The sequence below is a fragment of the Synchiropus splendidus genome, chromosome 17, assembly GCF_027744825.2.
Source record: "Synchiropus splendidus isolate RoL2022-P1 chromosome 17, RoL_Sspl_1.0, whole genome shotgun sequence".
Classification (NCBI taxonomy): domain Eukaryota; kingdom Metazoa; phylum Chordata; class Actinopteri; order Syngnathiformes; family Callionymidae; genus Synchiropus; species Synchiropus splendidus.
The window spans coordinates 14218622-14245443 of NC_071350.1; the positions used below are offsets into that span (position 1 = coordinate 14218622).

General features: G+C 47.8%; 4 protein-coding genes across 5 annotated transcripts; 2 read left to right on the forward strand and 2 right to left on the reverse strand.

The window, feature by feature from the left end:
* Positions 1–1025: 1025 nt before the first annotated feature.
* On the reverse strand, positions 1026–4946 carry si:ch211-247j9.1 (rho GTPase-activating protein 24). Its single transcript, XM_053846675.1, has 9 exons — positions 4895–4946; positions 4420–4533; positions 4153–4360; positions 3962–4094; positions 3822–3895; positions 3637–3758; positions 2596–2806; positions 1745–2536; positions 1026–1668 (listed from the first exon to the last, which is right to left on the reverse strand). The coding sequence occupies exons 1-9, from the start codon at positions 4944–4946 to the stop codon at positions 1422–1424; spliced, it is 1953 nt and encodes a 650-aa protein (XP_053702650.1). The 3' UTR covers positions 1026–1421.
* Positions 3306–15421, forward strand: LOC128748181 (dual specificity protein kinase CLK2-like). 2 transcript variants are annotated; one of them, XM_053846667.1, is made up of 14 exons: positions 3306–7308; positions 8531–8750; positions 12177–12264; positions 12656–12738; positions 13036–13159; positions 13295–13361; positions 13427–13540; positions 13613–13779; positions 13841–13935; positions 14019–14148; positions 14278–14360; positions 14676–14755; positions 14866–14959; positions 15022–15421. In XM_053846667.1, the coding sequence occupies exons 2-14, from the start codon at positions 8571–8573 to the stop codon at positions 15178–15180; spliced, it is 1464 nt and encodes a 487-aa protein (XP_053702642.1). In that variant the 5' UTR covers positions 3306–7308; positions 8531–8570; the 3' UTR covers positions 15181–15421. The 2 variants fall into 2 exon arrangements, with proteins under 2 accessions (XP_053702642.1, XP_053702643.1); XM_053846668.1 differs by having other exon boundaries at positions 8578–8750.
* A 1708-nt stretch (positions 15422–17129) lies between these two features.
* Positions 17130–18222, reverse strand: LOC128748060 (glucose-dependent insulinotropic receptor). Its single transcript, XM_053846451.1, has 2 exons — positions 17751–18222; positions 17130–17674 (listed from the first exon to the last, which is right to left on the reverse strand). Exons 1-2 carry the CDS (start codon positions 18217–18219, stop codon positions 17130–17132), a joined length of 1014 nt encoding a protein of 337 aa, XP_053702426.1. The 5' UTR covers positions 18220–18222.
* A 1275-nt stretch (positions 18223–19497) lies between these two features.
* Positions 19498–25750, forward strand: slc25a14 (solute carrier family 25 member 14). Its single transcript, XM_053846669.1, has 8 exons — positions 19498–20138; positions 21405–21543; positions 21806–21900; positions 22166–22251; positions 22980–23075; positions 23146–23270; positions 23347–23560; positions 23710–25750. Exons 1-8 carry the CDS (start codon positions 19967–19969, stop codon positions 23749–23751), a joined length of 969 nt encoding a protein of 322 aa, XP_053702644.1. The 5' UTR covers positions 19498–19966; the 3' UTR covers positions 23752–25750.
* The last annotated feature ends 1072 nt before the right edge of the window (positions 25751–26822 follow it).

Here is a 26822-nt window from a genome sequence, read left to right on the forward strand (position 1 = left end):
TGCACGAAGCAACCGTCTTGACTGCTGTAAATATGGATGTTTGTATTTTGGTTGTTCCTCCGTCGTCGTGTTGAACAATGTTTGTTGTTGTTTTTTTTTGTCTTCTGTTTGTCACAACACTTCTGAGCCGAAACACCTGAGAATAAACATTTATTCTCATTTCAGTTGTAGACTCTTATTCTGACCTTCTACTGTGAACGACTCATCTCCACCATCACATCTATGATGTTATTGTTTGAAGGCGAGACTGCAGCTGTTCTAGCTCCGCCCACAACCCTGCAGATCACATCCTCTCTTGTACAGTAGATTTAAGGATCAAGGTGAACTTCTGACACCCAGCTGAATGTAGCACCTGAACATGAAGCACTCAATTCAAGAAGATTCCTGGATATTTGGCTGATCACTTGAGCAGGTCTGTGGTTGATGATGTTTGCTGATGATATAGTGATTTGAAGTGCGTTGGAGGGAGGTGGAGGAGAAGCTTCAGAGAAGAGGAGTGAGAGGGCGTAGAGGTTTATGGAAAGTATTTGGGTTATTCATCCAGAGTGATGGAGAGAGATGAAGGTGAACTGTGAGGAGCAATGTGGGAAGGTAAATAGTCATCACCATGATCTGAGATTTAGGGCCTGAGGAGTCATAGTAAGGTCAGAGATGAAAGGTCACCATCGTGATTAGAAAGGAGAAGTGTTGGACCAGGAGTTCTGGAGATGAAGAAGAGTGAGGTAGATGAAGGTAGAGGAGTTTGACTTGCTGTTGCGCCCTCTAATAAATGATGGTAACATCCTTCTTTATGGAATATTAAATCTAGCGCTATCTACTGGTGTGACTCCAGGAGCTTTGATATCTTCTGGACTTCCTCATTTTGACGTCAGAGAGAAGCAGACACAATACGTCTGTGCTAGCATCCAGTGTTCATGCTTTATTTGCAATGTTTTCAATACAAAACATTGACTTCTTCTGCTGCAGCTCCTCCGATCAAAACACCCGTTCAGTGTATAAATGCTGCAAAAAGTTGTAGTAAAGAAGTTCTATCCGGATTCAGTCGAGTTTTTGTTCTTCAGTTTGTGACTTAGAATGTTCCTCATTTCATCTCAACATTTACACCATGGATTATTAAAGGTCACAGTAGCTGAGGTTCCAGGTTCAGTCGTAACAAACATAATGTAGGTCCTGGAACAAGTCTTGACTCAACAGGTCCTCGAGTCTGTTGTGTCATTGGATTGAGCTTTTTCTTTGGTAACATGAACTTCAGCTCTGAGAAGACAACATGGTCACAGTTCAGTTGATGCCCTCTATCGTCGTGCACTGGTTACAGTAACTGATGCTGCATCTCCTTGGTGTAAATAGAGTTTTTGGCTCCAGGTTAAGGAGGTCACAGCTGGTCATCCGATGTTGTGCAAGTGAAGTGTGGTCTGTGTTCCTCAGAGACTTTGTAAGATCCGCTCTCTGCTGCCGCCTCGCTCCTCTCTCCGCCTGATCTCTCCGTACATCTGGAAAAACAGCTCCATCTCTCTCTGCAGCGTAGAGTTCCGGCGGTCGGCGTCGGCTTTGGCTTGCTCCATGTTGCGGATCTGGATCTGAGCGACGCTCTGGCTTCGCTTCTGCTGCTCCAGGCGCACACGCAGCATCGCCACCTGCCTTTCCAGGACGTCATTGCAGCGCTCCAACCTGCCAAAAAGTAACACCAGCATCTAGCAGTGTGAGGGCCAGTGGGTTATGTTTGCTTGTGTATTTGAGGTCTCACCGGTGTATCCGGGCCTGGTACTCCGCCCGCTGCCGGTCCATCTGCTGCTGCAGCTCAGCCAGGAGAGCGTGAGCATCTCCGGGCTCAGACCCTTCAGGCTCTGGTTGACCAGATGGGAGGAAGACCTCTGAGCTGCCGGTACTTAGAAGACTGAAGCAAGAGCCTGGAGAGTTCAAGTGTTGGCCTCCCTCATGTTCTTCATCTTCCTCCTCCTCATCTCCACTGTTTTCCTCACATGGCTGGTGTGATGAGCGAGGCTCTGATTTCTCAGTGATGACCACATCCTCAGTCCCTCTGGTCTCATCCTGAGGTAGAACCTCACAGGAAGACCATGAGGAGTCTTCGTCGGGAGTCTGACACGCCTTTTCTCGCTCTTCCTTGTGGCCCTCAGCAACACTGGCTTCATCCCGTCCACTCTGGTCCTCCAGCTTCGGATCCCTGTCCAGGTTGTCGTACACCGACGGCGTGCTGTCCTCCTGGGCTTCGCTACTGGCCACGCTGGCTGCTTCAGGCACTAAAGATCTCCAGAAATGACCTCCTGAATCTGTTAAACCCTCCCAGGCCTCGAGCCAGTTCTCTGCACTGGAGTCCTGGGTGGTGTTTTGGTCCATCAAGGATGAACCGCTGCCACCACCGTTCTGGTGCGCGCCGACTTGGCGACTCTCCAAGTGGTGCTGCGGGCTGCAAGTCGGTGCGGGGAAGAAGCAGTTGTCAGGGTGGGAGGACGTGTAGCGGTGACCCAGGCGTCGCTTCTGTCCTGAGGGCAACTCAGATCTGGCTGCAGACGTTGAGCTGCAGAGATGGGAGTCTTTAGGGAGCTGCTTCCCCACAGAAGTGTTTGGTGAAAGTACCTGAGTCGCTCTCCCTCTCTGCCCTCCGTGATGAGCGGCAGAGAGAGTTGGCGCAGGCAGGGCGCCGGGTGAAGGTGCGGCTGCCGCTGGGCTGCAGGGGACGAACACTGCTCTCCAGCAAGGCAGGCTGAGGCCGTGGGGGGGGATTTGGAGAAGAGCAACTGGTGTTCTCTGATCAGCTCCAGCATCAGCACGTGGACAAGCGCAGCACCTGGAACATGATGCGGCGAATGAAAAATGAAGACACGCGATTTTTTGGAGCTGATTTTTTTTCAAATTCATTCAAATATTTGTTACATTGGAGACACTACGCTTTAATGTTAGGTCCCATTGTTTCATCTCTGTAAGTGTTAAAACTAAATCTAAGTATACATTTAAATCTAAACCTCAGGTTTAAGGATTTCCTCCAACTGGAGATTAAGACGCCCCCTTCTGACCGCTCATCATGCTCGCAACTAAAAGTCTGAAAATCATACTTTCAGATGGACGGTCAGAGGAGATCAGGACCAGAAGGGGGCGTCTAAATCTCCAGTTGGAGGAAATCCTTAAACCTGAGGTTTAAGATTTAGATTTAGATTTAGATTTAGATTTAGATTTTAGATTTAGATTTAGATTTAATTTTATATTTACATTTAAGATTTACATTTACATTTAATATTTAGATTTAGATTTAATATTTACATTTAATATTTATATTTAGATTTAATGTTTACATTTAATATTTTGATTTACATTTAGATTTTCATTTACATTTAATTTTTAGATTTATAGTTTTAACAGTTACAGAGATGAAACAATGGGACATAAAATTAAAGTGTAGTTTCAAATGTAACAAATATTTGCTAAATCTGTGAAAATATTGCCAAAGATTTCTGCTAAATCAGGAAAAAAAAAAAAACGGGTGTCTTCATTTTCACATTCGGCGCCCCACACTGGTACATCAAAGGTCCTGCTTCATTTCAAATAAGCACCGTTTCTTATGTCATTGAAGCTACAGAAACACGTGTTCCGTCCCAGCACCAGCCAAAAAAACCTGATCACCTCCCATGATGCTTTGCGGGTCATCTCCTTTAGCGCGCAGGATGTTTGGCCCGAACACAGTGGCTAAATTCTGGCAGCTCATTCTGTTCCCGCTGGAGTAGCTCTGGACTTCATGAAGAAACCTACACACGGGACCAAATCAGTTGAATGACATTCCAGGCCGTGGCGCTGACTTGGGACCTTACTGGCAGATGAAGTTGAGCAGGTTGAAGTTAGCGACCGGCAGATCGTGGAGAAGATTCCTCAGGAGATCCAAACCCTGACGTGATGAGAAGAGCAGTTGAAGACGACGCGGAGAGGCAGTTCCAGAGAGACTCATATTCACCAGCGTTCGGTCGCTTGAAATCTTCCGGCCGCACAGCAGGAAGTCTTGGTAGCGGCTGTAGGGAACCAGAGGCTCCGGCAGCTGTCGGAGGTAGAGTTTCAGGAGGGACGCCACCGTGTGGACGTCTGTGCTACTGCAAGAACAAAGCCAGTCAGTTTGGCGATTTTTGGCCGCAGCATTGCGAACAGCACCTGTCGAAAGTCGGCCTCTCCCCGGAGTCAAACGCCTCCTGGAGCTCCTTCACCAAACTGGCGCGACCCGGCTGGCGAAACAAGCCGACCTCTTGCAGCCCACGCTCCCGGATGAAGGCCACGCATTGTTCCACCACCAGGGGGACCAGACGCACCCCGTAACGTCGCTCGTACAACACCGTCTCCTCCAACCGCTGACCGAAGACACCTGCGACGGACATGTTGAGTTTGGCCTCGGCCCAACCAAACGGCTGTGTTGTGACACACCTGTGAACGGTATCCAGACTCCTTTGTTGAGGCTTTTGAGCCACTCGTCGCCTTGGCCTGTGCTGTTGGACAGGAAGAAGTAGGAGCCCGGACTGGCCAGCACGTCTCTGTTGCCTGGACAAACACGCACTTGTGTTAATGTCAACTGTGTTCCGATGGTTTCGTGGCATGAGAAATCGATGCGCTAACTATCGCCACGTTCGACAAACTTCACCTGGTTTCAGATTAAAGTGCTCCGCCTAGCATGTTTCACTGCTCCATACAAAGTCACCTCACACTCTAACATGTGTGTAGTGTCACCTCCTGTAAGCAGCTACAGCCTGAGTCAGCAGTTTACAGACTTTTTATCCAAGGACACTGTGGCTTGTGATCTTACAGGGATTAGTCTCTGTTGTGTTTGTGGGGCTTTGGCACTCGGGAAATGGACGTGAAATATATGCGCTTGAGTTCAGCTAAGTGTGTTTGTGCGTCTCACCTTTGTGGCCAGTGCTCTCATACTTCCAGGACTTGAAGCAGCTGAGTCCCATAGTGACTTGCAGAAGACGCGCAGTTCTCTATGATATTAAAAATCAGGACGGTGGAGTTAAAGTGGCGTCTCTGGAGAAACCAGAGGGCGACTCTTTTGGTGGAGCTGAAGATCTTTGAAGAGCCATGGTTCAGTCGCGGTCAGTGATCGTCCGACTCTGTCTCACGGTCCAGAGTTCGGGCATCAGCCCTGGCTAACGCAGCAGCAGGAGGGGGAGCTGCTTATAAAGGTGCACCTGAGATACTTAGTATGTAATGCTGAGCTGCAGGTGGTCGCCTGTCCGAGTCACTTGTCTGCTGTTGTCATGGGGATCCCAAACTCAAAACAGTCATGCGAAGTCGCCACGTCACCACGTGTAGCCAGTCTCACACCGAACACCAGCCTCCGCGACTGTTGTGTGTAAATAAGAGCGGACTCTCTGTCGCGCCGGCGTCATTGAAAGTCGACACATAAATGGCACGGAACTCGGACTGTGCTGTCGCTCTCAAGACGCCCTTAAATTAGCCTTCTGGCGGACAGGAGCTGAATGATCTTGGAGAAGATGTGAAGACGCCATCACAAACAGATTTCGAAGTTGAAAGTATGAAAACAGCTCCTCAAAAACAAGATTCCTTGAGACACACTTCAGCAAAAACAAAGTCCCTCTGCCATCTTTGCGGCGCACGACCAGCGTCATGTGTCTGGGGTTCCCTCATGAAGGATCATTTCGGTGTCCTTCACCTCCATCACCCATCCGTCCACCTGGATCTCCTGGCCTTTATAAGCTCTTAACGGAACTCCATTTTCCTCCCAAGTGCCTCCATCATCCCTCTCCGCGTCTCACTGGTCGTCCCTCTCTTTGTCCCTGTCTGGACTGTCCTTCTGTCTCCCCTCCACCTCTCCACTATCTCTCTATCTCTCTCTTTATTTCCCAGCAGTGTGGGTGCCCCCTTGTTACCCCCCTCCCCATTTACCTCATCAATAACCAGGCAGTGTGTGTGCGTGAAGCCTGTGCATTAACAAAATTGCTTCTCTGCGACGCAGCGCCGTCTTACTAAAGTAATCACAGTTGATGGCGATGGAGAGATCGAGAGAGAGTAAGAGAGAGAAACTGGCGGAAATTCTGCTGCAGCACACACACACACACACACACAGAGCCATCATGATTCAAGAGGACATTAAAAGCGGGGCCCCGTCAACTCTTGAACTCTATTAGGAGTATGAGGAACGTCTCCTTCTCTCCCTCAGAGTCGGTAAATCCTAATTCAGTTTTGACCCCATCCCAGACCGAGCTCCGGCTTATCCACGGGTCTTTGTTGAGAATCAATAGGAGCAACCAAATATCGGCGCTGTGGCCGATATTTGTTTGTGGGCATAGATGACTTCACCACTCTGACTGGAGTCATATTGGAGCTTTATAGATGCTCTCTGTCCAGGGAATACCGGGGTCTGATCCGCCTTGTTTCGGGCGAGAAGGTGCCAAGTCTGCATTCTCACCGCAGCCTTTAAAGATTGAGGTTTAGTCGTCTACCAAAACTCCACATGTTCAAAAGAAGAAGCCCAATAAACACAACGCTAGCGTCGTCTTTATATCCTCAAATGTGGTGATCCATGAAATGATCCATGAAACCTGACACCTAGTGGACAGGTGTGTGCACCAGGTTGTGTTCCACATGTGCTGGAAGCTTTTCTGGACTCCTCCAAGAATCAAGAGTCCGAAGAGCCAATGACCACCAGCGGATTTGGAGCGGACGTCTCTCCAGAGCTGCTCATGTGGAGGTGGGATGGTGGTATTAAAGTGACCCCCCGGCTCCAAACAAACAAACACTGGTTTGTGCGGTCCATTTTCCTCTTGTCATGGCATCTGTTGGTAAACACATATTTCTTCCTTCCAGGCCACCGTTGCGGTGAGCGAGCGTTCGCTGGTCCTCTGCTAAATTAAAATCCTCGCCCCCTCTCTTCTTTGACTGCAGTAAATCACCGGGACAAAAAATGCGGTCAAGCCGGAGCATGAGGAGAGAGCCTGACCCAAATATCACTGCGCAGCACAAACGTGACCGGAATCCTCATGCAAACATACATATCATTTTTTTCCTTCCCGAGTTATGTAACACTGACATTAAAATAATTTCATTTATTCAAGATTTTTCTATAAAAATCAATCAAATTTTTTTTGAAAAATTCTCACTTCAGTGTCCAACCTTGAAAGCGGTATTGATTCCTCAATAAAATCAATATGAAAAATTGTCGTTCATTTTATTAATAATTCTTCTGTTGTTACAGTTTGATGCACCAGAGTGAGGCGTTGAATCATCTGGATTTTGTCGCGGGAACAGTGCACCGTGTTTCTGGTTCGGAAACGTGAGCTCTGACAGTTGTTAAAGGTGAGATATTTATATTTTTATGTTGAGGGGGAAACATAATCCTGGGGGGTGCGGGGGATGGGCGCGCGTCAAAGTCACCGTGAACATTCCACCCGACACCTTTCACGCAAAATCCACTGGAAAGATCCATGTCCATATTGTGGATGGACGATGGCGGCAAACTCCCACTGGTTGAGATGAATTGAGCGTAGCTGTTTATTTGGTTGACTGAAGTTTTCCTATTGAAGTGAAAGTGAAGAGAACTCTTATCATTTGGAATAAATGCAATGTTTTGAGGAGGAAAAACAGTGTATCATTTCAGTTTGTTTCTAGATTTATCCACCAATGTGAGGTGACGCCTGAACGCATCATGAGTCAGATCACCGGCGTGTGAGGTTAAGGGAGTTTGAAAAGGGAATCCGCCAGAAATATCCATGGTTAATAAAATTATCGGTTGGAAAAATCGGCTGGGGATGAAATGATACGGAACGTACCCGACCCTGTGCAGCTGAAGCTCATGAGAGAGACCAATAAACCGGCCTATCAAACTGAAGCCAGCGTGACTCGCGGGCAGGAGATCAGATTCAACATCTAAAGTCCACTCCAGAGCGTCAAGTGGAGTCTGTGTACACACACTTCTATTCAATCTGTCGACACCCCCGTCCGCTTCCATGTCCACTTCCTGTCTTCAGAATTCATCATCGCCGCGGGTGGTAAACTGCCGAGCGACACTTTGGCACGTCCAAGTGTGATGTCGGCGCCTGAACTTTAGCAGCTTATTAAAGTTGTTAGACGACCCGCGCGCTGACCGGCGGGTATCAGGCTGCCATGACAGCCTGGTGCCAAGTGTTGGGTCAGGGAGGGAAGGGGCTGCTGGTTCTGGTGGAGGATGTTGAGAAGAATCGCTGGTCCACCTTGGCGGAGGTGGGACTCAGTCAGGGTTCAGTGTAAGAAGTGTCCTGACTCTTGAGTTTTATCGCAGCGTGATGCTAACTGCGTCTGTTTTTAGCAGTGGGAGACGTGTTTGCGTGAGTCAGTTTGTTTACATGGGGTCCACCGGGAAATATGGCGGTGTCGTGTGCCGAATCATAAAACAAACCGCTGCATCATCTGCTGGAGGCGAGAAAGGGAAGGTTGCTCGGGCGGGTTTGAAAGCGGAGCCGCGGCGGGGTCAGGCCGGAGGTCGGCCTGGCTCTGTTTTCACTGCAGCTGGCTGAAGGCTTTACCGCCGCCGTGTGTGCAGGAATGTCCACGTCTTGGTTTCCACGGAGACATTATGTTTTATGGCAGGACACCAATTCTGTCGCTCCCTGTTTGGCACCGGCGAGTGCGTGTTCACGTTTGCTCCTGGAGGAGGAAGAGGAAGAGGAGGAGGAGGAGAGGTTAGTCAGCAGAGCAGCAGGAGACCCAACACACTGAGAGCAGACACAGAAGAAGACAATCCCTCCAACAGCAGCAGGCAGGTAGGACTCCACACCAGCAGACTGTTCACTTCTAACCTTCATGTTATATTTTACTGCTTCAATTCATGCCTGGAAATGCAGTAAAATGAGGGAAAAATAGATTCTATTTCCACCATAAATCTAGTCAAAAAGCTTCTTCTGTGATCCATCTTCAGCTGATATTATGAGTAGAACCCCTTGTTTTTGAACTATTGCTTTTTAAAAATATAGTTATATTTTATTACTCATTCTCCTTCCATGCTTGCACAACAACTGGATCAAAAATGATTTTTTTTTCTTCTTTCATTACTTTATTTAAAAAAAAATCATTTATTATTTTTTTAACTTGCTAGACTTCTGCTGTTGCCGTATGTAAAAGTGTGACTAAAAATGTGATCAGCCCCAACAAAAGCCTTTTTTTCTTACTGAAGAAGAGACCATTAAGTATCTGCTTTTATTCCACATATTCTAAATTGTGAATTCACTCTACTATAGCACCTTTTTTTTTTTTTTTCTTGTGTGATGGTTGTGTGAACTTGTTTCACCAGGCTTTAAAAAACTAGTTGCAGGCGTATTTGACTTTTTCTCAAACCCACATTTTATTTGTAAAATCTCTACCAAATACAATACAAAAATCTGGAAGAACATGGCTTTCTGTTGTCAAAAACTGTCAAAATATATATTGTTTAGTGGAAAAAACACTCTAGTGTAAATCAAAGTGCTGTGAAAATTATATTAATGCATGATAAACAAACAAAGGTAAAATTAGATTCGCAAACAGTCACAGTGTAAAGGGAGCTCCTGGGTAATGTACCATCCTACTGTTGCTGATCATTATTTTAAAAACACTAAATTCTCCGTAGGGTTTTCCACCTGATTTACACCTCTCAAACAGTGCCGCTCCATTGACTGGAAGAAACTGGAAGATTGTCTCCCACACATACACAGACACACACACACAATGATTTGTCATACAATCTTTGTGAGCACCTCTCATTGACATAACCCTTTCCTCAGCCTCTCACTCTAAACCTCACCATCCAAACCAAATGCTTCACCTGAACCAGAACTCTGAACCAAACTGAAACCCAATTACAATAAAATACTGAGGTTTGAACCCTCTAAAGCTTGTGAGGACAGGCCAACATGTCCTCACAAGAAGGTAAGCCAAGTCAAGACTTGGTACTCACAAGGATGGCGAAAGGTGCCCCCCCACACACTCACACACGCCCAGTGATCTGACTGATCCAAACAACTGAGGGAATCTTGGTCAGGTATTTCCGTCTGGACCAAGGTCGTGCAGACATTTCCCCACAAGGACTAAAAATAATGCTCCAAGATGCACAGGCACCATGCTAGACTCCTCCGACTATTACATAAGCCCCAGTTAAATGTATCTTAGTTGTTATTGTCGCAACCGCTTCAGCGTGTGGTTCTGACGCCGACGGCAGGTTCTGAACCAAGAGCTTTAGTGGAGCTTAAGTGAGTGATAACAGTGGAGGAGGCTGTCAGCTGGAGCACCAGAGTCCAGATTTACACTCGGACGCTGCAGCCACTCTGCCTGGGGGATGAGAACCTTTCACCTTCACAGGTTTTCTGATCACAAGGGGACTGATTCAGCTTCCTGGATGAAAGTCCCTCCGTCCATTTCAGTCTTAACACACCAGCTAGTTCAGCATCAAGAGATTTCTAGCTCAAATCTGCTTTGGAAAGTTCAGGAGTCCAGATTTAGATCCAATAAAACTGTTAATGTTTAAAGGTTTGACTGACATCTGAGACCAGCTCCACCCACAATGACCTTCAACTAGAGTCCCACGTTCATTAAAGCGGCGGTAAAAACGAAACGCATAAAAGACATGAAAATACTCCCGGGCCGTAAAAGTGACGGGTGTTTAAGCGGCGGCGGCTCTGCGCTCGCTGAGGAAGAGGAGGTGATGAAAAGATGAATCAGAGACGACACCGGGGCGAGTCAGACCCCAACTGTGAGCGGCATCTTTGCTATTTGTGGAAGCGGGGCAGCGAGCGCGAGGGGCCCTCGCTGAAATCCACACGCATGCCGTCACGTTCGCTGCCGAAGCTGTAAACTTGTGGACACGCAGTTGTCACGACGTCAATCACCGCAACGATGCTCAAACACAAAAAAAAGTGAATATCGAGCTGGAGGAAAGTTTGTGAGTTGCTACAGCATCAAGGGACTCACTTCCTTATGTGGTCATATCCGCCATAAAAATTCTAATGTCCCGAAATCGATTGGTCATCTCTGACCGCAAGAACAGCTTGGGTTTCATTGTTTTCTGTGTGGAAACTAAAAACTAATTCCAAATAATAATAATGATAACAATAACAACATTTGTAGACTGAAGTAAAAAACAAGTAGAAAACAAAGAAAGAAACACGCTATAAAATGTAAAAAAAATATGTTTTAGATAGTGACAACAATAGAATACAAACACAGGTATTAAAAAATAGATGAAAAAATTACACTGTTTTTTTTCCCCACAAACTTTCCTCACAGTTGTTATGCATCCCGACATAATCATGTTGACAGTGGTAGTTGCGTCCGTGTCGCAGGAGAACTGTATGTACGGTGGTACATGGTAATACTTTGCAGCAGGTGCCATTTCTAAGGGACACAAACACATAATGCAGAAACTGTCAATATTCATTCCTAACTAGTCTGCGTAGCATCCATTTGTTTCATGTTAGCTAAGCTAAGCTAATCTGTAGTTTCACATTTGCGCTAATGCTAACAGTCCAAACTGGGTTTGAACACAGTATCTCGCTCACAAAATCTCATCTTTTACAACAGACCGAAGATAGTTAGATAAGTAAAAATTATTATTATGGTTGTTAAATATCTGTGTAGCGCACTGAAAACATTCACGCAGTATCGCGCCAACAAGTATTGCGATACTGAAGTGTTAGTTTACAGGTTGTACTTGCGACTTGGCTTCATTCAAAGTCATCTAAGAATGTTCAAAAACTCCACTGAGGACAGTTGTGGATGTTTTCAGGTCTATTCTGATGTCAGATCCAATGGCCGCTCTAATGACCTAAATCCTCCCGAGAGGCTGTCTGGGTTTCTGCTTGCCCCTCTCAGAGGGAGCTCGCAGGCTGGGGGGTCGTAACTCAGCCCTGGCCTGAAGACCAGGGAAGCCCTGGAGACAGAGCCGTCACCAGCAGCGGGGCAGGAGGCTCGGACGCTATGTTTAGCTGTGGAAACACTGCTGACAGGAGACTGTGAATAGCAGGAGATGCTGGGATGTTTGATATTTCCTCGGAATGTTCAAACAACAGGCTCGGACGTTGGTGGAGAGGCTCTAGATTCTTCCTGGCTTCTCACACTGTCGCTTAAACGTGAGCCGAGAGTCAGGTGGAAACCAGCGCCTCGGTTTCTTCTTGAAGCGTTTGAAATGCAAGACGATTGACGTTGGGTTTTCTGGTCAGAGACTGGACCGGGGGGGACTCAGCGCTGCGACAGACACCAGTGAAGCCAGCGACGACATGGGTCTGGAGGACAACGACTTCTGGATCGGTGAGTCGGCATTTCACAACCGCGAGTGGAATTCCATTCACTTGTGAGTACATTTAGTTTAAATATCGGATTCATGCAAAATAAAAAAGCGTGTAAAAAGTTAGTAATATCACACATAAAATAGAAAAAATAATAACAATTTGAATTGAGAAGAACCTTTCAGAAGCTGTTTAAATATTTTAGTCAAGACCCACAAATAAACTGATAAAATCTATCTCAGTAAACATAGATATGAATACAGTATATGGAATCCAACCACTCTCAGTCGCCGCTCAGACTCCACTCTACATGGCTACTGACCACTGCACCCTGGACAAAGAAGTGGGATGGTATTTTTAATGTCCTTCTCTGAATGAGTCTGTGTGTGTGTGTGTGTGTGTGACTCTGTCAGTTCCGGAGCCTCACTCTGACCTCCACACTGACCGAGAATCGGCCGACTTCAGCCACGTCAGCTCCGAAGACACAGAGCGCTCGGTGAGATCTCTCCGTCCTTCGCAGTTGTCCTGTCTATAAAAAGAAGATTTCCACCCACCTGCCTCACAAACATGTCTCCAGTTGCCCTTGAGCAAGACAAAGATTTGTTCATCACATCAGCCACTGTAACGCTCCAGTTTTAGACCAATAATGTTTGTCCCGAAGAGTAAATCTGGACAGTCGAACAAGTTGACGGAGAGACAGAAGCGAGCAGTGGATGTGTGAGGAACCTCAGGCTTCCCTCTGCGTCCTCACTGACCCCTGTCTTCTCCTCCGCCCTCTCAACACTCCTCGCAGTCCGCCGACAAAGCTGTCAGTGACGGCGATGATGGAGCACCGAAGAGCGAGGAGAGGAAGAGCTGCGAGGATGACGAGGAAGGACACCTGGTCTATCACGTCGGCCTCCTACTGAAGGACAGATGTAGGTCGACAAAGAGGCTCTTCTGTTCTGCTTCTCTGGCATGTGCTCATGATGTTCTTGAACCACATCACACTCACCGGCCTTTTGATGCCTCAGACATGCTCTGAATTGCGACTCGGTGTTTGTGACTGACAGATGAGGTGGTGTCTCTGCTGGGAGCCGGAGCTTTTGGGAAAGTTCTGGAGTGTATCGACCGGCACAAGTGAGAGAAGACCTCGTGGTTTCGGGGGAGGAGGAGGAGCTCAACTGTCATCTCATCTTCTGCAGGGACGAGCGCGTGGCGGTGAAGGTCGTCCGAAACATCGAGTGCTTCACCGAGGTGGCCAAGTCTGAGATCGCGGTTCTGGAGGAGATCAACGGTCTGGACGACGACAACAGATTGTGAGTGAGGGAGAGGGTGGAGATGAGTGGTGGCGCGAGGGTGGACCATCTTGACCCCTTGTTTGTTGGCAGCGCCTGCGTCAGGATGCTGGACTGGTTCCAGCACGAAGGACACGTCTGCATGGTCTTCGAGCGGCTTGGCCTCAGCACCTTCGAGTTCCTGCGGCAGAACCAGTACCTGCCTTTCAGCGTGGAGCAGATCCGACACATGGCGTTCCAGATCTTCAGAGCCGTCTGCTGTGAGTGTCCCGTGACCCAGGTCTGTGTGATGCGACGTTCTGACGGGACCTTGTGTTCCAGTCCTGCACAGAAACAAGTTGACCCACACGGACCTGAAGCCCGAGAACATCCTGCTGGTCTGCTCCGACTACGAGCTGGAGTACGACCGATACATGGTACGGACACCCAGCCGGAGTGCTGACACGGCTGCTTTGGACCAGACTCAGTGTGTGTGTGTGTGTGTGTGTGTGTGTGTCAGAGGTGTGAGCAGAGGAAGCTGAAGCAGATAGACGTTAAGGTGGTGGACTTCGGAACTGCCACGTTTGACCATCAACACCACGAGTCCCTGGTGTCCACACGCCACTACAGAGCTCCTGAAGTGATACTCGGTACCCACACAACACACACACACACATATAGAGACACAAGTTCAACAACTACACACACAGACATAGGTTCTCACACAAGCCTCAAACACACAGATGCTAGTTTGTCACGTCTTTCTTTGGCCTTGACAGATTTGGGCTGGAACCAGTCATGTGATGTGTGGAGTTTGGCTTGTGTTCTTATGGAGTACTACCTCGGACGCACACTCTTCCCGGTAAGCACACACGCACGTTTGTATTTCTATGTTTGTGGGGACCACTCATTGACATAACCCTTTCCCCAGCCTCTCATCCTTAACTTGAGCAAAACACATGGCTAACCTTAACCAGGACTCTCAACCAAACATACAGTTATTTAGAAGTTTTCATCCTCAAAATGAGGCTTGAACTTGCAGAGTCTCTCAAAATGGAGGAGTCTTTCCCAGAATTGGTCCCCACAAGTTTAGCTATGCAAGGTACACACACACTGCCCCATTGTAATTCTAATTCTGAATTTCTGGAACATTCCTTGGTCTCTCTCTCTCTCACAGACGCACGACAGTAAAGAACATCTGGCCATGATGGAGAGAGTTCTGGGCCCAATACCGCCACACCTGCTCAAACAGACCAGGTAACACGCACCGATTCCCAATGATGGGAAGGACGTCACTTACAAGCTGAGAGTTGAACGAGGCACAAGCTGAATCCAAGAGAGATTCATTTGCGAGACTTTGCGTTTAGGAAGCAGCAGTACGTGAGCGGCGACGGCCGTCTGGACTGGGACGAGAGCAGCAAGTCGGACGACTACGTCAGGAAACACTGCAAACCTCTGAAGGTAAATCTCAGCTGGGGGCGGCTGACGGAAACAGGAAGTGATGTCAGATGTGCGTTTCTCAGCAGTACCTGCAGAGGGCGAGTGAGGACGAACGCCAGCTGCTGGACCTGATCTCCTGCATGCTGGAGTACGACGTCTGCAGGCGCATCACCCTGGAGGAGGCGCTGTGGCACCCCTTCTTCAGCCCCATGAGGACACAGAAGAAGCAGCAGCGCAGCTAACACACACACACACACACACGCACACACACACTGAAGCTCATCTACCTCACAGTTACAGCACATCGCTGTTTTTCTCTTGTTGTAACCCACAAGCTACACTTCCAGGTCACTCTACCAATTGTATACACTGTATTAGGTCAGCGGTCATAATGTTTCGGTTGCCCGCTGCATGTAAATACTAGTCAATACTTGTAGATGTAGTATTTTCATTTTGTGAAGCGAACGTCGGTCAATAAGGATCTTGTATGTTTGATTTTTGTTTGTCAATAAATGTTTGATTTATTCGTCTGCTGTAGTTTTTGTCTCCACAATGGACCCTCAGAAACAGCGACCTCTACTGCCAACCAAAAAAAGAAAAATAAATTTTATATATATATATATATATATATATATAATGTATTTATTTTTGCTTTGAATTTCATTTTTTAAATTGTTGGCCCATGACAACAACTCATCAAGCAAAAATAAATAAACGTATATATATATATATATATATATATATATATATATATATATATATAGTTTTTGAATTTGTTGAATTTCATTTTTAAAATTGTTGGCCCATGACAGCAAAACATCATGCCAAAAATAGACAAAAATGCTCACGAACACTGAATAAAATTCAATAATCCAATAGTCCAATAATAACTTTTTGCGACACAACTAGGACTGTGTGCACAAGTGCCATCAACCTGGATTTGAGTCTTCTCTATCAGTGGTCCTGCTGCATATCACACCAAAGCAAATGTTAGCTGATCCAGCCCCTGCAAACATTCGTCCACATCCTCAGGGAAGAAGGAGGAGGAAGTTCCCATGAACGACTCCAACCGCATGAGATTACCTGAGATGAATCAAACCATCTGCTCGATGCTACTAAATCACAGGCAATAAACCGGACTGCGTGAGGACACGAGGCCAAGTGCTGACGGTTCAGAGGCAATCTATCCATCTATCTATCTCTTTCACTGAGCCTCCAATGAACAGCACAGACAGAGAACTCATGACTCACCACTTCCTCTACAGGAAGTGACATCATTCAGGGCATCATTACTGGACCACTATGAAGTTTGTTTTTGGCATCGCCACAGAAAAAGAGGGTAAAACTCTCATTAAACTGGAGTCTCAAAATGCGTTCCACATCAGGAATCGAGCACCTTCAGCTGAAAAAGGCAAAAGGGTGAAGAAGTTGAAGAAAGACTGACCCAAGATAATAAAACTGTATTTGGAACGCTGAGCTTTACAGACAGACAAGAGCTTCAGAGTGACAATATGGTCTGTACAACTAGTGTCCCTGGCGCAATTGCTCTTTTACTGCAATAACCATACTGACAACACCATTGTATTATAGCCTGGAATTCTTCTTAATGTGTATACACTGTAAATATGCTCAGATGGTCCTTCTATTCTATTCTATTCTATTGTGACCTTAGCGCTTAGTGTATATTAGTATTCAGTCGTAGTGTGTTCTCTCTATTTCTTAATTCTTGAATAGGAGTTTTTGTATTGAAAATATGGGTCCTATTCTGATTCTGACTCTGATTCCGATCCTTCAAAAGATCGACTGCCGGCGATGATGTTTGACATGTTGAGTCATGTCGCACCGTACAGGATCGTGGCGTGTCGGCAGGAAGTGGGTGTTACGTTGCTAATACAATGAAATTGTCTAATAAAATGGCTAGCTGACAACAGTGTGTTCAGTTAGAGATAAGGGTTGGGGTTTAGCTAGGTATATCGACAGTATACTTTGGTAAATAAACTGAAATAGATAGCGGACATTGACTTGAGTGTTAACTTAGCGCAACTCAGTCCACTAGTGCCGACAATAAACGACTTACAAGACCGATTTCAGCGCCTGAGTCCGAAAAAAATGCTTCATGCTGTTTCCCTCGCTGTGAAAGCAGGTTGTCTGTAGTATTGGGTCCAAGAGGACCAAGGTTCATGGTAGCATCTTAAGCCTGTCCAGGCTGTTGGGTGTCTCCTCTCGCTCTGAGTGCTGAAGAGCAACAGAACATGGCGGCTAATTCCATCCGCACCTCTCTTTGTCTGTAGGCGTAAACCAACGGGTTGATGAGCGAGTTGCTGAGGCCGAGCAGCCAGAGGTAGTTCTCCAGCACCTTGATGAGTTTGCATTTTTTACACAGAAGCTGCACGATGCAACCCACGAAGAACGGACACCACAGGAGCAAGAAGCAGCCGACCAACATGGCGACTGTCTTCAGGGCTTTGACGTGGCTCCAGTAGCGCCTCCCGTCCTGCTGGTGGCAGCCTCCGGGGTCGGCGCTGTCCGACGTTCGCGAGCCAGCTTGGCGGATCCTCAGGATCTGCTTCTGGTGGCTGCAGGCGATCTTCAGGATGTCCAGGTAGATGCAAACAAAGATGGAGAGGACCGGGAAGAAGCAGCCGCTGAAGACGACGATGATGCCTGCTGGGTAGATGACGGAGAAGAAGGCACACACGCCGCTGTAGCCCACCGTCTGCAGCTGTGGAACCATGACTGCAGGGAGAAAAAAGAAGATTTTGGGGGTCACAGTTCCCACTCAGGTGTGATGGATGTGATTCAGAGACCTGACCTGGGGAGAATCCCAAAATGAAGGAGCAGCTCCACAGCAGGAAGAGGGAGCCTGCGGCCGTGGCCTTGCCTGACAGCTGGGAGTAGCGCAGCGGCATCTTGATGGCGGCGTAGCGATCCAGGGAGATCAGGAACATGGACAAGATGGACGCCGTGCAGGGCGACATCACAAACGCCATTCGCATCAGGCAGCGGGACTTTCCCGGAGCGGCCGGCGTAGAGTTGGAGCCGGGATCGGCCCGGAGGTCGCAGTGGAGGCTTGTCACGTTGTTTTTAAAGTCTTCCGTGGCCAGTCCCGTGGCAGCGACGCCCACCAGAGTGTCGGCCAGCGCCAGGTTGAGGACGAAGCACCAGCTCTGGCTGCTCTTCTTCTGCAGGATCCTGAAGAGGACGACAGCCACCAGCAGGTTGGTGGTGATGAGGAGGCATGAGATGGCGGTCAGGATGAAGCCCATCTCCAGTGGCCTCATGTTGCTCCGAGCTGCAGCCAGATGTCAGCGCTTCAGTGTGGATCATGATGCTCAAAGCGGAGCGTCATCCTCACTGGTGCTCCTCCACGCTGAGCCCCAAGAAGGATGAGTCTTTCCTCCACAGCCTCATGATGATGTGCGGCATCTGTGGGGTGGCAGGTCCGATAACGCCCAGGCTCATCCTTCTCCCTCACACAGATGCAGAGAGCAGGAAGGAGATTATCACGCCTGACCACTCCCAGGGAAAACACACACGCCGTTCACCTGCTTCAAAGGAAACACCTGTTTCATCTGTCTCAAGCACTTTGTCACAGAGTGTAGAGTCACATGTTCTGTATTCTGAGTTTGCCACTGGAAGTGACTTGAGAGGCTCAGATCCGAGTACTTCTGACAAACAGCTCACGCTGGGAAGTTGGGAGAGGTCACACGGCTTCAGACACGCGGAGAGGAGAGACAGTGTTGGACGAAGAGGGCGACCCATGAGACCCAGAGTAGAGCTGCTGCTGCTCTCTATGGTGAGAAGTCCTACTGTATTCATGGTCACTAAACCACTGACACCTCATGACAGGCATTTTACTGTCGATCAGCCCGACCTTTTCCCAAGGCTCGACAGTTAAAGTCTAACCAGGGCAGACGGCTCGTTGGGCTGATGGAGCCATTTTCCACCAGAGTTCACACACAAACATCATCGGCAGGATGAGGCTGTTCCTGCTGCTCAGTCCAAACGCCCTCAGCCAGAGCCACGCTGACGACAGCAGAGCCGAGAGCCGATAAGGGATCGGTGGAAACGTGTGGCAATAAAGATGCTCCGTGACCGTTCCTCCGAACTTCCTGTGTCATACAAATGGATCTGGAGCTTCGTCAATCAATATGTGGTCCTGTTTTAGCCCCCAGTTGACCTGAATTCACTTTACTACCAGTGAGTTAAAACTGTGGGGAAAGTCACAGGAACACTACAGTAAATCATTTTGCTTTCATAAAATCAGATACTGTCCAACAAGCTACTAGCTGAATGTATGTATAAAATGACTTCAACAGACCTTTCAATCCTTTTTCCCTTTGCTGGAATTATACACTTCCGGTAAGCAGGCGTTTTACTGTTTTATTTTGAAAGGTAGACCGGAAATGACAAAGACGCGTTTGACTTTAGCTTACGCGGATGATAGCAGCGGCTGAACTTTTTCTCCCTTTTACTCTCTGAGAGTGCAACTCTTGCCATGGGGAAGCGGTCGGAATAGCGGTGTTTTGTCCAGTTCGACTGCACAGGTTCGTGACTTGGCGGGTTTTTCTGTCGTCACTCTGTTGTGAACCTGTTAACCAGCGAATGAGCGACCTCTTTAGTGTTAGCAGCGCTAGCCGTTAGCATGACGGAGTTTACAATGACATCGAAAATAAGTCAATTCCCCGGTCTGTCTCGCGGTATCCCTCGAAACGTGTATTGTTTTTGTCATTGGTGTCATTTTGAAATTTACGGTCATGAAAAGCTAAATGTGATTCTCGTGATACTGTTGCTCGCATTGGACGCCATGTCAGCGCTTAACCCCGCCCACCGGCTCGTTGGCCAATCGGATCGCTGAGAATTTAGACTGACAGGTCTTGCAGCGCGTTACGAGCCCACAACAAAGATGACGCCAGCCTCGGCGGTCCCCGGCTTCGGCAGCGCGTCGTTTTCCGGCGCAGTTCGTGTGGATGCTGATGCTGAGGAGCCTCGCCGAGCAGTAGCATCTCCGGCTAGCGACCCCTCACCATGACTCAGTGTGCTCGGTGGCAGCTTTGCCTTGACCTCTGCCTCGGTGTGCTGCTGTTGTTCCTAGCGAGGCTGCAGCAGGTGGAAGCCGCAGCGGCCGCCGCGGAGATGAGCAACCTGAACTGGAAGCCCTTCATCTACGGAGGAATGGCCTCGATTGTCGCAGAATTCGGTACGTGATGCACCACGCCAGCTATCATTTATTCATGGAGCACGCTATTGCATTTGATCCAGAGATCTAAGAGGCCAATTCAGCATTCAAGAATGTCAGTCAGATTTTTTTTTTTTACCTGCTCAGATTTAAGCGTTTATAGCGTCCAAATCATCTCTGATCAAAACATAAAAAAGCAATAAAACAGTGTCTCAATAACAGCTGAATTATTATTATTCAGTCACAGACTGTGATATGACAGTGTAATGACTTGATGTGCATAATGTTGCTCCTTATGTCCTGTTATTTAAGTGTGAAGCGACACAATCGAGTCGTTTCACGATCAATATTTCTACTGTATTCATGGTCAGTAACAAACGTTTGCATTTCACATTCATTCACAAAGTTCTCATCGAAATATCTGCACGTCAATTGAAAGTGATTTTAATATAGTATAGCACAACGTTATGTGACTGTGGAAATAAGACGTATTTTTGAGGATAACAAATAAAATTTTGAGCTAAAATTGTGTGGGTCAAGCAACATTTTCAAATTCTCTCATGATGCCTCCTCTGGGCGTTGGCTCCAACACAGTGTGCATTTCATTTACATTGAATTCCTGCTTGTCATGAAAAACAGGTGGATTCCTGGAGAGACAAGGAAATCATTTTTTTTTTTTTTTTTTGGTAGTTCAGATGTCTGTTATCAGTTTCCTGTTGTCTTCTCACCAGCTTTGTGATGGTGATGCAGGACAAGCAGGAATTATTTGTAGCATTTCTGTTTCGGTTTCTCTGGTGTACCAGAGATTAAAATGATTTTCTTTTTCCACCTCAACTTTCATTCCATCACTAGATACTTGAGGTTGTGAGGAAATTCAATGACTTTCAAGACATTTAATATAGGACCCATAATCGCTGAAATCACGGTTGTTTTTGCCTGATAGGGTGGTTTTCAATGGTTGAATGAGCTTGGTCTGGGACGCTTTACCTGGGACTTGACGCTCCAGCACGGCCTCCTCATGCTTGCAGGACAGGATGAGGTGCCTCTGCAGTTCTAGAGCCTGTTCTGGTGGTTCTGGTTGGACCAGAATTGGGCTCACTCTGATGGTTCACAGCTTTTCATGTAGACTGCTCCCGAACCATCCATTTTTGTGTGTTCTCCCTAAAATGCAGGGTTCTCCTCCACCAACGGCGAGGAAGCGATGAGCATTACATGTTGACAAAAACTGCTCTAAACTCCCCCCATGTTGGAAAAAAAATCCCTGACTTTAACCCTGCAACATTTCAGGTACCTTCCCCATCGACCTGACAAAGACCCGACTGCAAGTGCAAGGACAGTCCCAGTACACGGAGGTGAGGTACCGAGGCATGTTCCACGCCCTCTTCAGGATCGGCAAGGAAGAGGGCATCCGTGCACTGTACTCTGGGTGAGGAGCTCGTCCTTCAACTCTTCCTTGTATCACTGCTGATGCTCACTTGGTTTCCATAGCCACATGCGTTCAGCAGCTTTCAAACTCTTTTAGTTCTTATGAGAACTTGGAGTCTAGCACACACAAAGGCTCCATTGCGACCCTCAGATGACGGTGCTAATATCTTGATCTGTCGTCGCTGATAAACAAGTCTTCCCCTCAAGCATTATAAGGCTGTTGACTGTCTTCATCTCCTGTGTGTTGCTCCTCCCTTCCTCAGGATTTCCCCTGCACTGCTGAGACAAGCTTCTTACGGGACCATCAAGATTGGAACCTACAACTCTCTGAAGAGGCTGTTTGTCAGTCGACCTGAAGGTGAGGTCCACGTAGAAAACACTGAACTCCTCCGTTCTATCATTATCATAACTGAAGTGAGGAGTCAGGAGTCTGTTCTCCAGACCTGAATGCTAAAACATTTATCAGAGCATTAAGAGCCTGAAACATCAGGACGGGGAAGCCATCCTCTCGCGTGATTAATGGCCTCCATTAAACAGCTGCGTGGCTACATGAGTGTTTGGCTATGATGTGAAGTTGTTTGTTTACCGTCGCCCCCACAATCCTCACGCTCCTTTGTTGTCAGACGAGACCATGGTCATCAACGTGTTCTGCGGCGTGGTGTCGGGCGTGCTGTCGTCCTCGCTGGCCAACCCCACCGACGTCCTCAAGGTGACTCGTCCTGACTTTATGGCTTTTATGTTCCTTAATAGATGATGGATGAAACCATTTGTGTCCCTCTGAAGCCTGGTCCGGCTGGCAGGGAGCCTTTTAGACGTTCGCCGCTCTAATAGCCTGCGTCTGGCCATTATCTGTGTCGCCAGTGACAGACAGACGTGATGCTGGCAGCAGGGGAGGGGCCTGAGAATGAAGGCAGTCTAGTCTAATCTAACGTGGTGGAAGGTCAAATAAAAATTCTATTATTAGCCAGGAAATTTGGACTTACTCCAGTGGTCAGTGCTTGACGTAAATGCACACACTTTCTCTCAGTGGCCACAGGATTATGATGCCATTCCTACCTTCACATTTGGTCACTAGCTTTGTTGGCACCGACTGTGTGGACTCTCTCTTAGACATAGTAGCTCAGTCATCCAGGAGAGACTCAGAGTAGCACCTCTGCTTCCTCGAGAGAAGACAGTTGAGGAGGCTCTGGGCCTCTTTGTTCAGGCTGCCGCCCCTTTGATTCAACCTCAGATAGTTGGAGTAGTTCTGGTTTTCCTCAGCTGTTTGTCAGTAGTTGATGAAACACAGGGAATGCTAAGCTAACTAGCAAGCGACTGTATGTAGCACGAGCAATTCACATCAAAAAAAGTGTTGCATTCAGGTCCCAAAAGAAAATAAGTTCAAAGTTAGCTACGTAAAATAAGTAGTAAAACTTAAATGCGACTCTGGTGTTTCAGATCAGGATGCAGGCGCAGGGCAGTCTGCTGCAGGGAAGCATGATGTCCAACTTCATCAACATCTACCAGACAGAAGGCACCCGAGGCCTGTGGCGAGTGAGTGGAAGCTGGTGTGCGCGGCTCTTTCAGGAAGCTCTCTGATCTGTTTCTGATCTCTTCGTCGCAGGGCGTCATTCCCACAGCGCAGCGGGCCGCGATCGTCGTCGGGGTTGAGCTTCCTGTCTATGACATCACCAAGAAGCACCTTCTCCGCTCCGGCCACTTCGGAGACACAATCCTGACGCACTTCATGTGAGTTGCTGAGGATGAGACAGCTGGATGCCGGGCCTCATTATGACCCTGTCTCTCTTTGCTCAACATCGTGCAGTTCCAGTTTCTCATGCGGCCTGGCGGGGGCGCTGGCGTCCAACCCTGTGGACGTGGTCCGAACCCGCATGATGAACCAGCGCGTCCTGAGCGGAGGGCCCATGTATAAAGGAACGCTGGACGGAGTGATGCAGACGTGGAAGAATGAGGGATTCTTCGCTCTTTATAAAGGTTTCTGGCCCAACTGGCTGAGACTCGGACCCTGGAACATCATCGTATCCTTTCAGAGTGAAATGAGAGAGTGGGAAAGTTTGGGGTGGTGGAAGGTGAAGAAGAGAGTGCAGGCAGGGTGGAGACAACTGCAGTCAGAGTAAACAATGGCCTTCTGTGGTTCTCATGTCCGTCTTCCTCAACTCACCCTCAGTTCTTCATCACCTTCGAGCAGCTGAAGAAGCTCCCCTTCTAGCCGACGCGGGAACTTCACGCATCTGCTGGACTGTACGGGGTCACGGGGGGTCATGATCAAACAGCCCCCCATACCCCCTAAATCAATAGCAATGATACAATCCAGTATCAGTTGCCCACGCTTGTCCAAAATCCTGTGTTGGCTTTTTGTGTTTGGGAAAATCTACTTTGGTTTGCACAGATTAGAGGTTCAGTCACTGGCAGCTAAGTGTTTGTTACGACGAAGGTCATGAGGTCACGTCATGGTGCTGAAGGCAGACGAACGAATCATTGGTTTGACTTATGGAAGAAACTGTTAAGCCCTTTATTGTTTCAATTTACCACGGTCATGCGACACGGGTCATCAGAGGTCAGAGGCCAAGGTCTGAGAGAAGGGAAGGGATGTGGGATCATATTTTGACTCAGTAGCTCCTCCATGTGGAGCCTTTTGGATCACAGGTGGCGGGTCATGTGATCATGTTGTTAGTCGTTTGGGAGAAGAGCTGAGAGACAGATTTGACTCTGAGGAGAGGGAGTCATTAAAACACCTCTCTGAAGTCCATTTATTGATAGGCGATTGGTTTTGTTAAGAGTCGAGTCTCAGAATGTTCTGGTCGTGTTCAGGCCATGTGAAGTTTTTATTTCCTTTGTTTATTCCTTGTGTACTCTTGCCATTTTTTCCTCCCATTTTATTTCGTTTTCCCCTAACTGCTGTTCCAGTGTCAGATTTGTTTTCACTGTTCTTAGTCCCAGTCACACATGAAGAGTCTTTCGTCACTGGCGTGGAACAAAAGACGACATTTGATAAGAAGATGTCTTCACATGGCCCCACACTTTTATTTACAAATACTTTACCAGCCGTTTAGTAATGCTATTTATTTTTTAGAAATGACTGAAAGTCTGGCAGAACTATTCAAGAGATCAGTTTGGATATTTATGAGGTTGAAGGTGTGTTTGACTGGATGAGCTTCGGCTGTATTTATTGATCAATGATTTGGTGTTGGTTGGTGCTGATGGAGAGGCGGCTCTCTCAACCAAAACAAGCTTTTATTGCAGTCAGTGTTTTTTTTTTTAGCTGGTGTCCTGAACAAGGCTTGATCCTCACACTCCGGCGCGGGTGTGCTCACGGTGTCCACGTGCACATAAGAGCCTCCGGCTTTATCTTCATGTTTGAGGCTCGATGTGGAGCGGAGGGTGGTGCCAAAATGTGTTTTAGTTGCAGCTTTTATGTTCTTTTACATCACAAATGCCGAGCGAGAGTTGAAGGTGCTGCGTCCATGCCGGCCCACGGGGGGGCGCTGCTCTCAGTGAAACTCCACAGGTGTTGCTGCACTTGACCTTTGAATGTAAAGAAGTCAGATCCTACATGAAGTTTGCAGCAGCTTCCAGTTTAGTCCCAGTCATCTACAAACGTTCAAGTGTTGGTGACAAAACACGGGGGTGGACTATGTATCTCGCAAGATCAGTGTTGTCTCTGTCACCTGGTCAAGTTTGCCAACAGATCAAAGTCAAAGCCCACAGTACCCGCTGTCATAGTCAGCCAATATTGTGGGTCAGGATCCGCTTCATAACTGTTAGCTATAGTCACACGGGGCCTGCTTACCACCAGTCAAGTGCAACAACTACACAACTCAAGAAAAGTCCCACATCTGTACCTCAGAACCAACACCCTAAAGAAGGTCAGGTTGCAGAGTCAGCTCACCATCCAGGTGCGGTCGTGTGGACGCAGATACCAATGTGGTTTTACTGAGAGTGGCAGAAAGGTTTTGTCTTCGAACACTCCAAAAACATTGTGTGTGCGCGCTTCGCTCATTTGCACATTTTGCATCGTGCAGATAAGACTTTGATCAAAATATGGATCTTCTCTGAACCATTTATTTTGAGAAATATTTGACTTGGACTTTCATGCGAGTGATTCTTTGGGGTGGATTGTAGCAGACAAAAACCCTCTTTCTTTCAGACGTCTTGATATGTGTTGACACTTTTACTCTTCAATTAAAAAAAAGGAATTTTACATGACGTCTCTGTTATCACTCCATATCCAGTCCATGACTTCACATGTTGGTGGGACGTCACTCCTGCTAGGTCCTTCACCAAAGGCATGGCGCGTAAAGACACCCAAAATGACACCTCTGCGACCCTTTCAGAGGACACTACTCCTTAACCTTCTGGTCAACTTGGCAGGATGGTGCTCTCAAACACAAGAAGCTGGTAGAAGAGTTTCTCTCTGGATTCTCTAGGAGCTCAGTCATTCAGGAGTAGTAGGATGGTAGCACCTAGTAGAATATAGAACATAGAACCTCTGCTCCTCCAAGAGAAGAGGAGGCTCTACTTGGAGGCCTCCTTGGACTCCAGGTCTGTCTAACTGGGAGGAGGCCCAGGGCTGGTCCAGGACACACTTATCTAGTGTGATTCTGGAGAGTGGGAAGTTCTTGCGTCTTTGCTCTGCTGCCCCCTCGATCTGACCTCAGAGTCATAGAGGATGGATGGAGGGAATCATTCTGTTTTGCCTCCAGATGTTCATCAACCCAACATTAAAAGTGTCTCCTCACAGACTAGAGCGTCTGTGTCCCTGATAAGGAGGAGACAGACTCTTGGCTTCCAGCTGGTCATGCAGGCTTTGCTAGGTCAATGAAAGCGCGTGGAGCACAGGTGATGTCGACGGCCACAGTGATGGAGGCCGGTGGAGGCGCTCCTGCGTTGGTCACCCTTGCCAAAGACATCCATCAGAAAATGGCAGGACCGTCTGGTACCCTCATGCTCAGGATCTTTGGATCCCCTTCCAGTTCTCAAGACACATTCCGACACGCGCCTGTGTTCGGGACTGCGAGTGCCTGCTCCCCCTGAATGTACAGAATCAGTTTGCTCCTCAAGCCTTGACACGAGGTGACGAGGACGATGAAAGGAATAGAGTCTCCTTGATACAAGTTTATTTACACAGCAAGTCGTCACTGGGTCTTGAGACAGGCCCTGAAGGACCTCCTGAGAGCTTTCCCGACCCGTGAGAAGCACCTAGCCACCGGCCCTCGCCGTCTTGAGGACCACAAGACCAGCTGAGTCATCAGAGCGGTGACAATGAACGTGATGGTCTTC

Excerpts from the sequence above, each read along its gene's own strand:
- si:ch211-247j9.1 (XM_053846675.1), bottom strand. The coding sequence starts at position 4,946 with ATGGGACTCAGCTGCTTCAAGTCCTGGAAGTATGAGAGCACTGGCCAC. Across the intron at positions 2,807-3,636 it reads CCCGCAAAGCATCATGGGAG|GTGCTGCGCTTGTCCACGTG; the intron begins GTGATCAGGTTT and ends ATCATGTTCCAG. Across the intron at positions 1,669-1,744 it reads TACCAGGCCCGGATACACCG|GTTGGAGCGCTGCAATGACG; the intron begins GTGAGACCTCAA and ends ACTTTTTGGCAG.
- LOC128748181 (XM_053846667.1), top strand. The coding sequence starts at position 8,571 with ATGGCAGGACACCAATTCTGTCGCTCCCTGTTTGGCACCGGCGAGTGC. Across the intron at positions 13,936-14,018 it reads TGGAGTACGACCGATACATG|AGGTGTGAGCAGAGGAAGCT; the intron begins GTACGGACACCC and ends TGTGTGTGTCAG. Across the intron at positions 14,361-14,675 it reads TCGGACGCACACTCTTCCCG|ACGCACGACAGTAAAGAACA; the intron begins GTAAGCACACAC and ends TCTCTCTCACAG.
- LOC128748060 (XM_053846451.1), bottom strand. The coding sequence starts at position 18,219 with ATGAGGCCACTGGAGATGGGCTTCATCCTGACCGCCATCTCATGCCTC. Across the intron at positions 17,675-17,750 it reads CATTTTGGGATTCTCCCCAG|TCATGGTTCCACAGCTGCAG; the intron begins GTCAGGTCTCTG and ends TTCTCCCTGCAG.
- slc25a14 (XM_053846669.1), top strand. The coding sequence starts at position 19,967 with ATGACTCAGTGTGCTCGGTGGCAGCTTTGCCTTGACCTCTGCCTCGGT. Across the intron at positions 20,139-21,404 it reads CTCGATTGTCGCAGAATTCG|GTACCTTCCCCATCGACCTG; the intron begins GTACGTGATGCA and ends GCAACATTTCAG. Across the intron at positions 23,271-23,346 it reads ACAATCCTGACGCACTTCAT|TTCCAGTTTCTCATGCGGCC; the intron begins GTGAGTTGCTGA and ends AACATCGTGCAG.